This window comes from Oncorhynchus mykiss, chromosome 1, assembly GCF_057628025.1.
Source record: "Oncorhynchus mykiss isolate SJ-2025 chromosome 1, ASM5762802v1, whole genome shotgun sequence".
Lineage (NCBI taxonomy): Eukaryota > Metazoa > Chordata > Actinopteri > Salmoniformes > Salmonidae > Oncorhynchus > Oncorhynchus mykiss.
In genome coordinates, this window is record NC_143022.1 from 53,866,420 (window position 1) to 53,878,521 (window position 12,102).

The 12,102-nt window shown below is 40.3% G+C and overlaps 1 protein-coding gene across 1 annotated transcript; it reads left to right on the forward strand.

Annotated features, from left to right (window-relative positions):
- The first annotated feature begins 704 nt into the window (after positions 1-704).
- Positions 705-7,871, forward strand: LOC110524623 (YY1-associated factor 2). Its single transcript, XM_021604462.3, has 4 exons — positions 705-1,502; positions 1,850-1,975; positions 2,651-2,803; positions 6,272-7,871. Exons 1-4 carry the CDS (start codon positions 1,477-1,479, stop codon positions 6,513-6,515), a joined length of 549 nt encoding a protein of 182 aa, XP_021460137.1. The 5' UTR covers positions 705-1,476; the 3' UTR covers positions 6,516-7,871.
- The last annotated feature ends 4,231 nt before the right edge of the window (positions 7,872-12,102 follow it).

A 12,102-nucleotide genomic window follows, 5' to 3' on the forward strand; every position in this document is an offset into this window, starting at 1 on the left:
TCCGCACACCTATGGGTACCCCCCCCCCCCCCCACCAACTGATTAATGGAATGCTGAATGTTTTAATTATAGTTGTAGTTAATACAAATATTGTTGTTGATCATTTTAATGTACGTAATGAAGGAGTAAGTCAATTTAAAGAGTGGCTACAGAAGATGCAAGACTCAGGAGTCATTTGGAGGGTTGCTGTCACAAAACCAAGTAAAGGACAGCATGTGCTTTTTAAAGTAAGGCCACATCATGAACACTGTCATGTCACACACAGTCTCACTCTCACTCACTCACTGACACACACATTTCTTGTTTGTTTAGTCTTGCTATTTATAGTATCCTATGCAATCCCAATAAATAGTTTTGCTGTTTTGAAGAAATTAAAAGAATAAACGCCATACATTTTGTTCAGACTCATTGTAAGCGTCAATACAATGTTGCCGTCAGTTCCCAAACAGCCAATGACAGATGACTGTCCATTGTCAAACTAGTTAATTACTGTATGTAATTATAAAAAAATTATGTAACAACATTCCAAACTTGTTTAACATTGTCTAGTCCAAATATGGCACGATTACGCTCTATGTGTCGGTTTGCGATGCTTTCAATTGGGGACTTTTATTTTGAAGGCAAACCGCAAACTCAACACCGAGGACGACGAGCACCGTGACCATGGCAACGGAGTAAACAAAACATTTCAACGTGTGAAAAGCATGTATAAAACGTTTTTACAGTCAACAAAAATGATTTACCCAAAAATAGATTAGAAAACAATTGTGTGTATTGTTATACGTTATTCTGTAAACCTGTGATGTAATGTTAGACTGTTAATTAGCTAGTTAGTGTGGCAAACTAGCATTTTTCATTTTTTGGGCAAGCTGATACTTTTTTTCTTATTTTATGAAACTTTTAAAAGTGTTTAAAAATATATGGAATTGTAATTATACGTTCGAAATGCATATTTAGCAAAGTACATAACTCATGGCTTGTTCAAGATAACCGGGGACTCGGAAAAATACGAGGTGAAATCATGACTTCTGTGATTTTCAGGTTGGAGCTCGAGAAAGAGGCCTGAGGTCCGGAGTTGGAATTCCGAGATGGATGACCATTTGAAACGAATTTTCGCAGTTGGAACTGTTTTTTTTAAAAATCTAGTTCCCAGATGTCTTCAGCAATCTGAAGTCGGAAATTAGATGTTTCTGAGTTCCCCGTTTTTGGGAACGCTGCACAAACATGTTACGTTGTGTCGAGCGTGGGTAATGCGAATGCATCTCAACCAATAAAAACGTGTGATGGGCGGGACCGGTACGTTTAGAGTGCGTCGGCGAGGGGTACTTTGAGTGCCTTGAGAGAGTGATTGGGTAGGCGTTGCCACGTGATCATCATCATCCTTCCACTGGAGTTCTACGACAGCAGAGAGCGGCGTTGGTAATTTCCCCGTCAAATTAATCTATATTGAGTTCAAACAAATAAAGGTTTTATAGGATGGGAGACAAGAAGAGCCCCACAAGGTAAAATTACATATTTATCTAGAAAAATGACCAGAAAATGTGATGAACACTTGTAAACATAGGATACGACCAATGGATGCGTAGCGCTAGCTACATTGTAGCTTCATGGCGGCTGACTGGCTCTTTTATGCCGGGGCCACCGTGTGTCAAATAGAAGAGTTTTACCTCGTAAATCTGACCATGCGGCTCAAATGAGTCATTTGTATTGTTGTGTTTTTGTACAAATACACATCAATGAATGTTACCTAAAATGGCTATGCTGACAGTGTCGCTCCCCTTATCGTGTGTGTGTGTGTGTGTGTGTGTGTGTGTGTGTGTGTGTGTGTGTGTGTGTGTGTGTTTTGAAGGCCGAAGCGGCAACCCAAGCCCTCTTCTGACGATGCCTACTGGGACTGTAGCGTATGTACTTTCAGGAACACTGCCGAAGCTTTCAAGTGTATGATGTGCGATGTCAGAAAGGGAACGTCAACACGGTAAGAAGGGTTTCCACTAGATCCCACAGCCACAAGTCTAAATCTTAACAATTTATGAAACATTTGCTTTTTGGTCTTTATTTGAGGTTAGCAGTGTGGTTGAGATTAGGTTTAAAATCACATTTTAAGAACATATATTAAAGAAATATGCTGGTTTATAACTTTGTGGCTGTGGTAACTAGTGATGACTTGGAAGAAGATCAAAGATGATGTCCAGACAGTTTGACTTTTGGATGTAAACCTATTGTGCAGATTATTCATAAATCATTCTAATTGTTGCCTAAATTCAAGTGGTTGTTTTGAGTGATACATTTCTATTATGGGGACATTATTCGACAGATGCTATGGTGTAGTTCGTCTGACCGATTGTGTCAAATGTTGTTTTTATCAATGAACATTTCTCAAGATGTCCGGAGCCATGCACAGAACTTAACCCACTGAGCACAAATGTCAGGTGTATGCATTCCTGTACCCTCAATATGTTGTCGCTATGCAGCATTTGTCTATGTGCAGTGTGCTTCCTTATGATAGTTTTTCCCTCATACATACAATTCATCATACACTAGAAATCTAGAAAAACGAGTCACAGTGTGCATAAATATGCAGTGCATATATGTATGTACCTGCTGCTCATTGCCTAATATCCAATATTAATAATCACTAATCTGTTTCTAGAAAGCCTCGTCCTGTCTCCCAAATGGTTGCCCAGCAAGTCACTGCACAGTTTGCTTCACCCACACAACCCAAAAAAGAGAAAAAGGAGAAATCGGAGAAAGAGAAGAGTGAAAAGGAACCAACACAGAAAAAGAACAGCCACAAGAAGACGAGGTAAGGAGGGAATTGTTTGAACAACATATTCGCAAAGATACTATGAAGGTTGGCAAATATTTTAATCGTCTCATTTTATTATGATTATTACATTCTATCAAAAATAATTAACAGGTTCCAAGTGACTATCCTACTAGCCATACTATTGACTCTCATCCTGTTCTATTAATGACAATATACAGTGGGTATCAGTATTTACCCCCTCTGTATTTTTTTCACATTTTGTTGCGTTACAAAGTGGGATTGAAATAGATTGTTTTTATTTATTGATAAAGCATAAAGATAAGTACAAGGATAAAAAACACAAGGACCACAAGAAGGACAGGGAGCGTGAGAAATCAAAATATGGCAACAGTGACCATAAGGAGTTCTCGGAAAAGAAACACAGAAAAGGAGCGAATAAAGATACACTATAATGTGGAAGTGAAAAGAACATTCACAAAGTGTGTACTAATATTTATTTATTTTTATAACAGCTATATAGACTTTGCTTAAGTATTCACCCTCTTTGTTCAGGCAAGCCTAAATTAGATCCGGATTAAACAAATGACATCCCGATACATACACTACAGATCAAAAGTTTGGGGTCACTTAGAAATGTCCTTGTTTTTGAAAGAAAATCCTCCCTTTTTTTTGTTGTCCATTAAAATAACAGGAAATTGATCAGAAATACAGTGTAGACATTGTTCATGTTGTAAATAACTATTGTAGCTGGAAATGGCAGAATTTTTTTTAATGGAATATCTACATAGACTTATTACCAGCAACCATCACTTCTGTGGTCCAATGGCACGTTGTGTTAGCTAATCCAAGTTTATCATTTTTTAACGGCTAATTGATCATTATAAAACCCTTTTGCAATTATGTTAGCACAACTGAAAAGTGTTGTTTTGATTAAAGAAGTAATAAAACTGTCCGTCTTTGGACTAGATGAGTATCTGCAGGATCAGTTGTTTCGATTACAGGCTCAAAATGGCCAGAAACAAGGTACTTTCTCCTGAAACTTGTCAGTCTATTCTTGTTCTGAGAAATGAAGGCTATACCATGCGAGAAATTGACAAGAAAATGAAGATCTCGTACAGCGCTGTGTACTACACCCTTCACAGAACAGCGCAAACTGGCTCTAACCGGAATAGAAAGAGGAGTGGGAGGCCCCGGTGCACAACTGAGCAAGAGGACAAGTCATTTCAGTGTCTAGTTTGAGAAACGGATACGTCACAAGTCCTCAACTGGCAGCTTCGTTAAATAGTACACGCAAAACACCAGTCTCAATGTCAACAGTGAAGAGGTGACTCCGGGATGCTGGCCTTCCAGGCAGAGTTCCTCTGTTCAGTGTCTGTTCTTTTGCCCATCTTTTCTTTTTATTGGCCTGTCTGAGATATGTCTTTTGCCTTGCAACTCAGCCTAGAAGGCCAGCATCCTGGAGTCGCCTCTTCACTGTTGACGTTGAGACTGGTGTTTTGAGTGTACTATTTAATGAAGCTCGAAGTTGAGGACTTGTGAGGCGTCTGTACGAGATCCTCAGTTTCTTGGCAACTTCTCGCATGGAATAGCCTTCATTTCTCAGAACAAGAATAGACTGACAAGTTTCAGAAGAAAGTACCTTGTTTCTTGCCATTTTGAACCTGTAATCAAAATCATGCTCCAGATACTCAACTAGTCTAAAGAAGGCCAGTTTTATTGCTTCTTTAATCAGAACAACAGTTTTTAGCTGTGCTAACATAATTGCAAAAGGGTTTTCTAATGATCACTTAGCCTTTTTAAAATTGTACACTTGGATTAGCTAACACAACGTGCCATTGGAACACAGGAGTGATGGTTGCTGATAATGGGCCTTTGTACACGTATGTAGATAATCCATAAAAAATCAGCAGTTTCCAGCTACAATAGTAATTTACAACGTTAACAATGTCTACACTGTATTTCTGATCAATTTGAGGATATTTTAATGGACAAAAAAACGTTTCTTTGTGGGTTTTTTTTTTAACAAGGACATTTCTAAGTGACCGTAAACCTTTGAACGGTAGTGTACATCTAAGTCCCTCATTGCATTTCAAGCAAAGATTAAACTAAAATACCAGGGAGCTATTCAAAAGCCTCAAAGGGCAGTGATTGGTAGATGGGTAACAATAACAAATCAGACACTGAATATCTCTTGAAGCGTGGATGATGTATTAAATCACCCAGACAAATCAAAGATGCAATCGAACTGAGCTGCAGGACAGGAAGGAGACTACTCAGGGTTAAGTTAGTTTTGACTTAAATCTGCTATAATGTCAAGACTTAAAAATTGCTGTCTAGCTATGATCACCAACACCTTGGCAGAGCATAAATAATGTGAAAATGTCTTAGATTTAGGGCTCACATGCTGACCAGACCAGACCAGACACGTCGCATGCGCCGCAAAATAAATGTAGAAATCCATGTTATTCAATTATTGCGCCAACGAGCGTCTACGATGCCACGGGCTAAAATAGAACTCCTATTTCTGACGCAGATTGCGCTTCAAGTCCTCTCTCTCCCATCTCTCATTGGTTTATAGAAGCAGGTACCCACGTGCCATCTCCTCATTGGTTATACCCATGTGGGTGATTGAAAGACAAACTGTTTTGCCGGTTGTGGTGGTAATACTATGAAAGTTTAGATGCCGATCACCATATAAGTTCAAAGATGAAAAAGCCTGGAAGGAGGAGAGATGACTAGAAACGATTCAGTTGGCCGTTTTATTTGTGGATTAATTGTCGGAGTAGAGGACCTTGTGCATTTCAGGTAAAATAACAACTCAATGTTTATATCCCAGGACAAATTAGCTAGCAAGTGCAAGCTAACTAGCTAAAATGCCATGCATGTTTAATGCTTTTCGGCCTGTCCCCAAATTAATGTCATTGGTTCAGAGTTTGTTTTGATATTTTAACCTGCGTGTCGTGATCGCCTTTGGTGTAGGGGGACAAAATAAATGTATGCACGATAGCTCACGATGGTGCACTCGCGCAGCCAGTTTGGGTTCCGTGTTAGAATACTTAGCACCTCTGATTTGTAATTTGTGCACCGATTTTACTAAGGCCGAAACTTCTTTAGGAAAACAGCCCTAATGTTGGAAACAAACCTCATTATGTTGTCATCCAGAGTCGCATTTAATTTATTTTCCAAGCTATAGCACACTATTTTACAGCAGGTTTTTAAGGACCCACACAAGATTGGTCTGCTTCATGTATTCGTTTTTTGCCATGGAAACTATTTTGAAATACTAGTATCATTCTGGGCCTAGATTTTACGTGTAGGGGGTGCGTGCGGGCAACTCGGTATTAGAAAGATGTCTTTAATATTTTGAGTTTTGTCTAGTTCTTTGACAATTTACAATTAAATACATTCCAATCCCACTTTGTAAGACAGTAAAATGTGACTAAATCCAAGGGGATTTACGATACCTACTATATATCCATCCATACTTCTCTGTCCCCATCCCAGGCCCAGGTTAAAAAACGTGGACCGGAGCAGTGCCCAGCACCTAGAGGTAACGGTGGGTGACCTGACGGTCATAATCACAGACTTTAAGGAGAAAACCAAGCCCGCCTCCACTCCTTCCAGTGCCGCCTCGGCAGACCAGCACAGCCAGAGCGGCAACACCAGTTCTGACAACACTGAAAGGGGGGTGTCCCGGTCGTCCTCGCCGCGGGGGGAGGGGTCCTCAGTTAACAGCGAGAGTCACTAATCTCCCTCTCTCTCCCATTTCCTCCCTCCTCACCTAACATAGTCTTGTGGAACCAGACAAGTGTGTCTCTGAATATTGCATACAAGTCTGGCATGCAAGATTACACCCAACGCTACATACACCCTTATGTCTCCCCCATATCCATCTCCCCACACTCCAACCCAACATTTCAACATGCACACATTGTAAAAAAAGAAATAATAATAAAATAAAACGTATGTATTATGAGGCTGGTGCTGAGAGGACGCTGTGTATCATCAACGAATTTGTTTCAGCCAATATCTGGGTCGTGTTCAGTCGGCAGCAAGCAGAAGAAAATTGACTGAAACTGGAAGGTAATACCTGGACTTATCCAATAAATAAGAAACGATCATGTTTGTTTTCTGTTGCACAAAGTTTTAAAACATTTTGTTATGGTGTGCCCTAATGAAAACGACCATGGCCTGAGTGAACTGAAGCTGGGTCTTGACTGTGTTGAATGAACCCTGCCTTGCATGCACAGCTAGCTGAGTGATGCCACGGGATCTGATGGTATTTACTTACAACACCTCAGTGTTATCGTGTCATCCCTCATCACACACTTAGTGGTTGGTTGGTTTCTGTCTCTTACCAATGTGGACTATTGCAGAATAAGAGAGTGCTTTAGCTACAGAGGAATACGAATATGCATTATGAGTAGGGTTGCAAAATTCTGGTAACTTACCCAAAATCCAAAGGTTTTCCAGAAATCACCTGGACGATTCCCCGACTCAGAGAATAAGTAGGAAATTCAGGATTCCTCCAACTGAGAGAACTGGAAAACCTAGGAATTCTGGCAAAGTTACCAAAATTTGCAACAACCCTAATTATGAGAGAATAAATGTGAAGCGAGTGGTCCATCTCTTGATTGTAGATTGACAAAGATTAATTTTGTTAGCAGCAGATTGCACCTGCTGGCATATGGTGTACATTAATTAATGAGAAGCTATTGGACCAGTTTCCCAGATACAGAGTAGTCCTTGAATAATCACTTTGAATGGAGAATCTCCATATAACATTCTTCTTAGTCCAACAGTTGGCTGAATCTGTGTCTGGGAAACAGGCCCATTGTTTTATAAAGCATTTCAGTTTGGTCAAAATTTTACTGCACATGTTACTGAATCATATCACTGCTTTATGTTACTGGTTATAGCCAGCCATGTTGTCATATGTACATCAATGAGCATCTCAATTATTGCGTTACTATTTAATGTTTGATTCAAAATTGAGAATATTGTTAAGAAGTATGCTTCTCTTCCACAGTTTGTAGAGTCAAGCATGCTGTCATCCAACAGTGGTTTATATTGAAAATATGAAATAAAACTAAACTGATAGGTTCATCAGTCAGATGTGAGTTTCTTCCATTTGTGCTCAGTGGATGGCAGATGGGTCTTAACCATATACTTTTATGGGTGCGTTTACACGGGTAACCAATTTCAGATATTTTTTTCCATTAATTGGTCTTTTGACCAATCAGATCATTTCTGAAAAAGATCAGATGTAAAAAATAACAATTAGTGGAAGAAACATCTGAATTGGGCTGCCTACTTAAATGCAGCCTAAGCTCCTCACACAGGAGACTATTTGGGATATTCATGGATAGCCCTCATTTTTATAACCTACAGTGCCTTGCGAAAGTATTCGGCCCCCTTGAACTTTGCGACCTTTTGCCACATTTCAGGCTTCAAACATAAAGACATAAAACTGTATTTTTTTTGTGAAGAATCAACAACAAGTGGGACACAATCATGAAGTGGAACGACATTTATTGTTTATTTTTTTAACAAATCAAAAACTGAAAAATTGGGCGTGCAAAATTATTCAGCCCCTTTACTTTCAGTGCAGCAAACTCTCTCCAGAAGTTCAGTGAGGATCTCTGAATGATCCAATGTTGACCTAAATGACTAATGATGATAAATACAATCCACCTGTGTGAAATCAAGTCTCCGTATAAATGCACCTGCACTGTGATCGTCTCAGAGGTCCGTTAAAAGCGCAGAGAGCATCATGAAGAACAAGGAACACACCAGGCAGGTCCGAGATACTGTTGTGAAGAAGTTTAAAGCCGGATTTGGATACAAAAAGATTTCCCAAGCTTTAAACATCCCAAGGAGCACTGTGCAAGCGATAATATTGAAATGGAAGGAGTATCAGACCACTGCAAATCTAACAAGACCTGGCCGTCCCTCTACACTTTCAGCTCATACAAGGAGAAGACTGATCAGAGATGCAGCCAAGAAGCCCATGATCACTCTGGATGAACTGCAGAGATCTACAGCTGAGGTGGGAGACTCTGTCCATAGGACAACAATCAGTCGTATATTGCACAAATCTGGCCTTTATGGAAGAGTGGCAAGAAGAAAGCCATTTCTTAAAGATATCCATAAAAAGTGTCGTTTAAAGTTTGCCACAAGCCACCTGGGAGACACACTAAACATGTGGAAGAAGGTGCTCTGGTCAGATGAAACCAAAATTGAACTTTTTGGCAACAATGCAAAACGTTATGTTTGGCGTAAAAGCAACACAGCTGAACACACCATCCCCACTGTCAAACATGGTGGTGGCAGCATCATGGTTTGGGCCTGCTTTTCTTCAGCAGGGACAGGGAAGATGGTTAAAATTGATGGGAAGATGGATGGAGCCAAATACAGGACCATTCTGGAAGAAAACCTGATGGAGTCTGCAAAAGACCTGAGACTGGGACGGAGATTTGTCTTCCAACAAGACAATGATCCAAAACATAAAGCAAAATCTACAATGGAATGGTTCAAAAATAAACATATCCAGGTGTTAGAATGGCCAAGTCAAAGTCCAGACCTGAATCCAATCGAGAATCTGTGGAAAGAACTGAAAACTGCTGTTCACAAATGCTCTCCATCCAACCTCCCTGAGCTCGAGCTGTTTTGCAAGGAGGAATGGGGAAAAAATGTCAGTCTCTCGATGTGCAAAACTGATAGAGACATACCCCAAGCGACTTACAGCTGTAATCGCAGCAAAAGGTGGCGCTACAAAGTTTTAACTTAAGGGGGCTGAATAATTTTGCACGCCCAATTTTTCAGTTTTTGATTTGTTAAAAAAGTTTGAAATGTCCAATAAATGTCGTTCCACTTCATGATTGTGTCCCACTTGTTGTTGATTCTTCACAAAAAAATACAGTTTTATATCTTTATGTTTGAAGCCTGAAATGTGGCAAAAGGTCGCAAAGTTCAAGGGGGCCGAATACTTTCGGAAGGCACTGTATTTACAAGTACTGTATCTACTAGAGTCTGGATAACTTGACATGCTTGGGAATTTTGTTAGAAATGGGTCTTCATGGGCCTCCTGAGTGGCTCAGCGGTCTATGATTCACTGCGTCGCAGTGCTTGAGGCGTCACTACAGACCCGGGTTCGATCCCAGGTTGTGTCCCAACCGGCCTTGACCGGGAGTCCCATAGTGCGGTGCAAAATTAGCCCAGCGTTGTCTGGGTTAGGGGACGGTTTGGGCCAGGACCTTCAACCTTTGTCTCTCCCGAGCCCGTACAGGAGTTGTAGCGATGAGACAAGATAGTAGCTACCAAAACAATTGGATACCACGAAAATTAGGGAGTAAAAGGGGTAAAAAAAACAAGAAGAGCGGTTTGGTGGGTAATGTTTCAGAGGACGCATGCCTCTCCCAAGCCTGTTGGAATAGCAGGGATGAGACAAGATCGAAAAAGGTGGTAAAATAAAATATTTTAAAACTAAATATATGTATACGCACACACACACAGTGGGGCAAAAAGTATTTAGTCAGCCACCAATTGTGCAAGTTCTCCCACTTAAAAAGATGAGGCCTGTAATTTTCATCATAGGTACACTTCAACTATGACAGACAAAATTAGAATTTTTTTTCTCTCCAGAAAATCACATTGTAGGATTTTTTTATGAATTTATTTGTAAATTATGGTGGAAAATAAGTATTTGGTCACCTACAAACAAGCAAGATTTCTGGCTCTCACAGACCTGTAACTTCTTTAAGAGGCTCCTCTGTCCTCCACTCGTTACCTGTATTAATGGCACCTGTTTGAACTTGTTATCAGTACAAAAGACACCTGTCCACAACTTCAAACAGTCACATTCCAAACTCCACTATGGCCAAGACCAAAGAGCTGTCAAAGGACACCAGAAACAAAATTGTAGACCTGCACCAGGCTGGGAAGACTGAATCTGCAATAGGTAAGCAGCTTGGTTTGAAGAAATCAACTGTGGGTGCAATTATTAGGAAATGGAAGACATACAAGACCACTGATAATCTCCCTCGATCTGTGGCTCCACGCAAGATCTCACCCCATGGGGTCAAAATGATCACAACAACGGTGAGCAAAAATCCCAGAACCACACGGGGGAACCTAGTGAATGACCTGCAGAGACCTGGGACCAAAGTAACAAAGCCGACCATCAGTAACACACTACGCTGCCAGGGACTCAAATCCTGCAGTGCCAGACGTGTCCCCCTGCTTAAGCCAGTACATGTCCAGGCCCGTCTGAAGTTTGCTAGAGAACATTTGGATGATTCAGATTAAACCAAAATATAACTTTTTGGTAAAAACTCAACTCGTTGTGTTTGGAGGATAAAGAATGCTGAGTTGCATCCAAAGAACACCATACCTACTGTGAAGCATGGGGGTGGAAACATCATGCTTTGGGGCTGTTTTTCTGCTAAGGGACCAGGACGACTGATCCGTGTAAAGGAAAGAATGAATGGGGCCATGTATAGTGAGATTTTGAGTGAAAACCTCCTTCCATCAGCAAGGGCATTGAAGATGAAATGTCGCTGGGTCTTTCAGCATGACAATGATCCCAAACACACCGCCCGGGCAACGAAGGAGTGGCTTCGTAAGAAGCATTTCAAGGTCCTGGAGTGGCCTAGCCAGTCTCCAGATCTCAACCCCATAGAAAATCTTTGGAGGGAGTTGAAAGTTCGTGTTGCCCAGCAACAGCCCCAAAACATCACTGCTCTAGAGGAGATCTGCATGGAGGAACGGGCCAAAATACCAGCAACAGTGTGTGAAAACCTTGTGAAGACTTACAGAAAACGTTTGACCTCTGTCATTGCCAACAAAGGGTATATAACAAGTATTGAGAAACTTTTGTTATTGACCAAATACTTATTTTCCACCATAATTTGCAAATAAATTCATAAAAAATCCTACAACGTGATTTTCTGGACTTTTTAAAATAATTTTGTCTGTCATAGTTGAAGTGTACCTATGATGAAAATTACAGGCCTCTTATCTTTTTAAGTGGGAGAACTTGCACAATTGGTGGCTGACTAAATACTTTTTCCCCCCACTGTGTGTGTGTGTGTGTATATGTATATGTATATATATATATATATAAAATAAATAGGTATTTATTTTAGTTCATGTATGTTAGAAATGTGTACACTGGTATACATGAGGTGGTATTGTATTGCAGATGTTTATAAGGCTAATGTTTCCTAATCTCTTTCCTTCATATCTAAGTACTAAGGTCTTTAGCTAGCTAGTATCTAGTAGGAAGCTATTTGATCATAGTTCAACTTGTCCTGCAAGCCAATGGGTGCTTTCCA

What these genes read in the sequence shown, in the direction of transcription:
- LOC110524623 (XM_021604462.3), top strand. Translation starts at nt 1,477, where the DNA reads ATGGGAGACAAGAAGAGCCCCACAAG. An exon ending in AGAAAGGGAACGTCAACACG is followed by an intron (nt 1,976 to 2,650) that starts GTAAGAAGGGTT and finishes ATCTGTTTCTAG; the next exon opens with AAAGCCTCGTCCTGTCTCCC. An exon ending in AACAGCCACAAGAAGACGAG is followed by an intron (nt 2,804 to 6,271) that starts GTAAGGAGGGAA and finishes TCCCCATCCCAG; the next exon opens with GCCCAGGTTAAAAAACGTGG.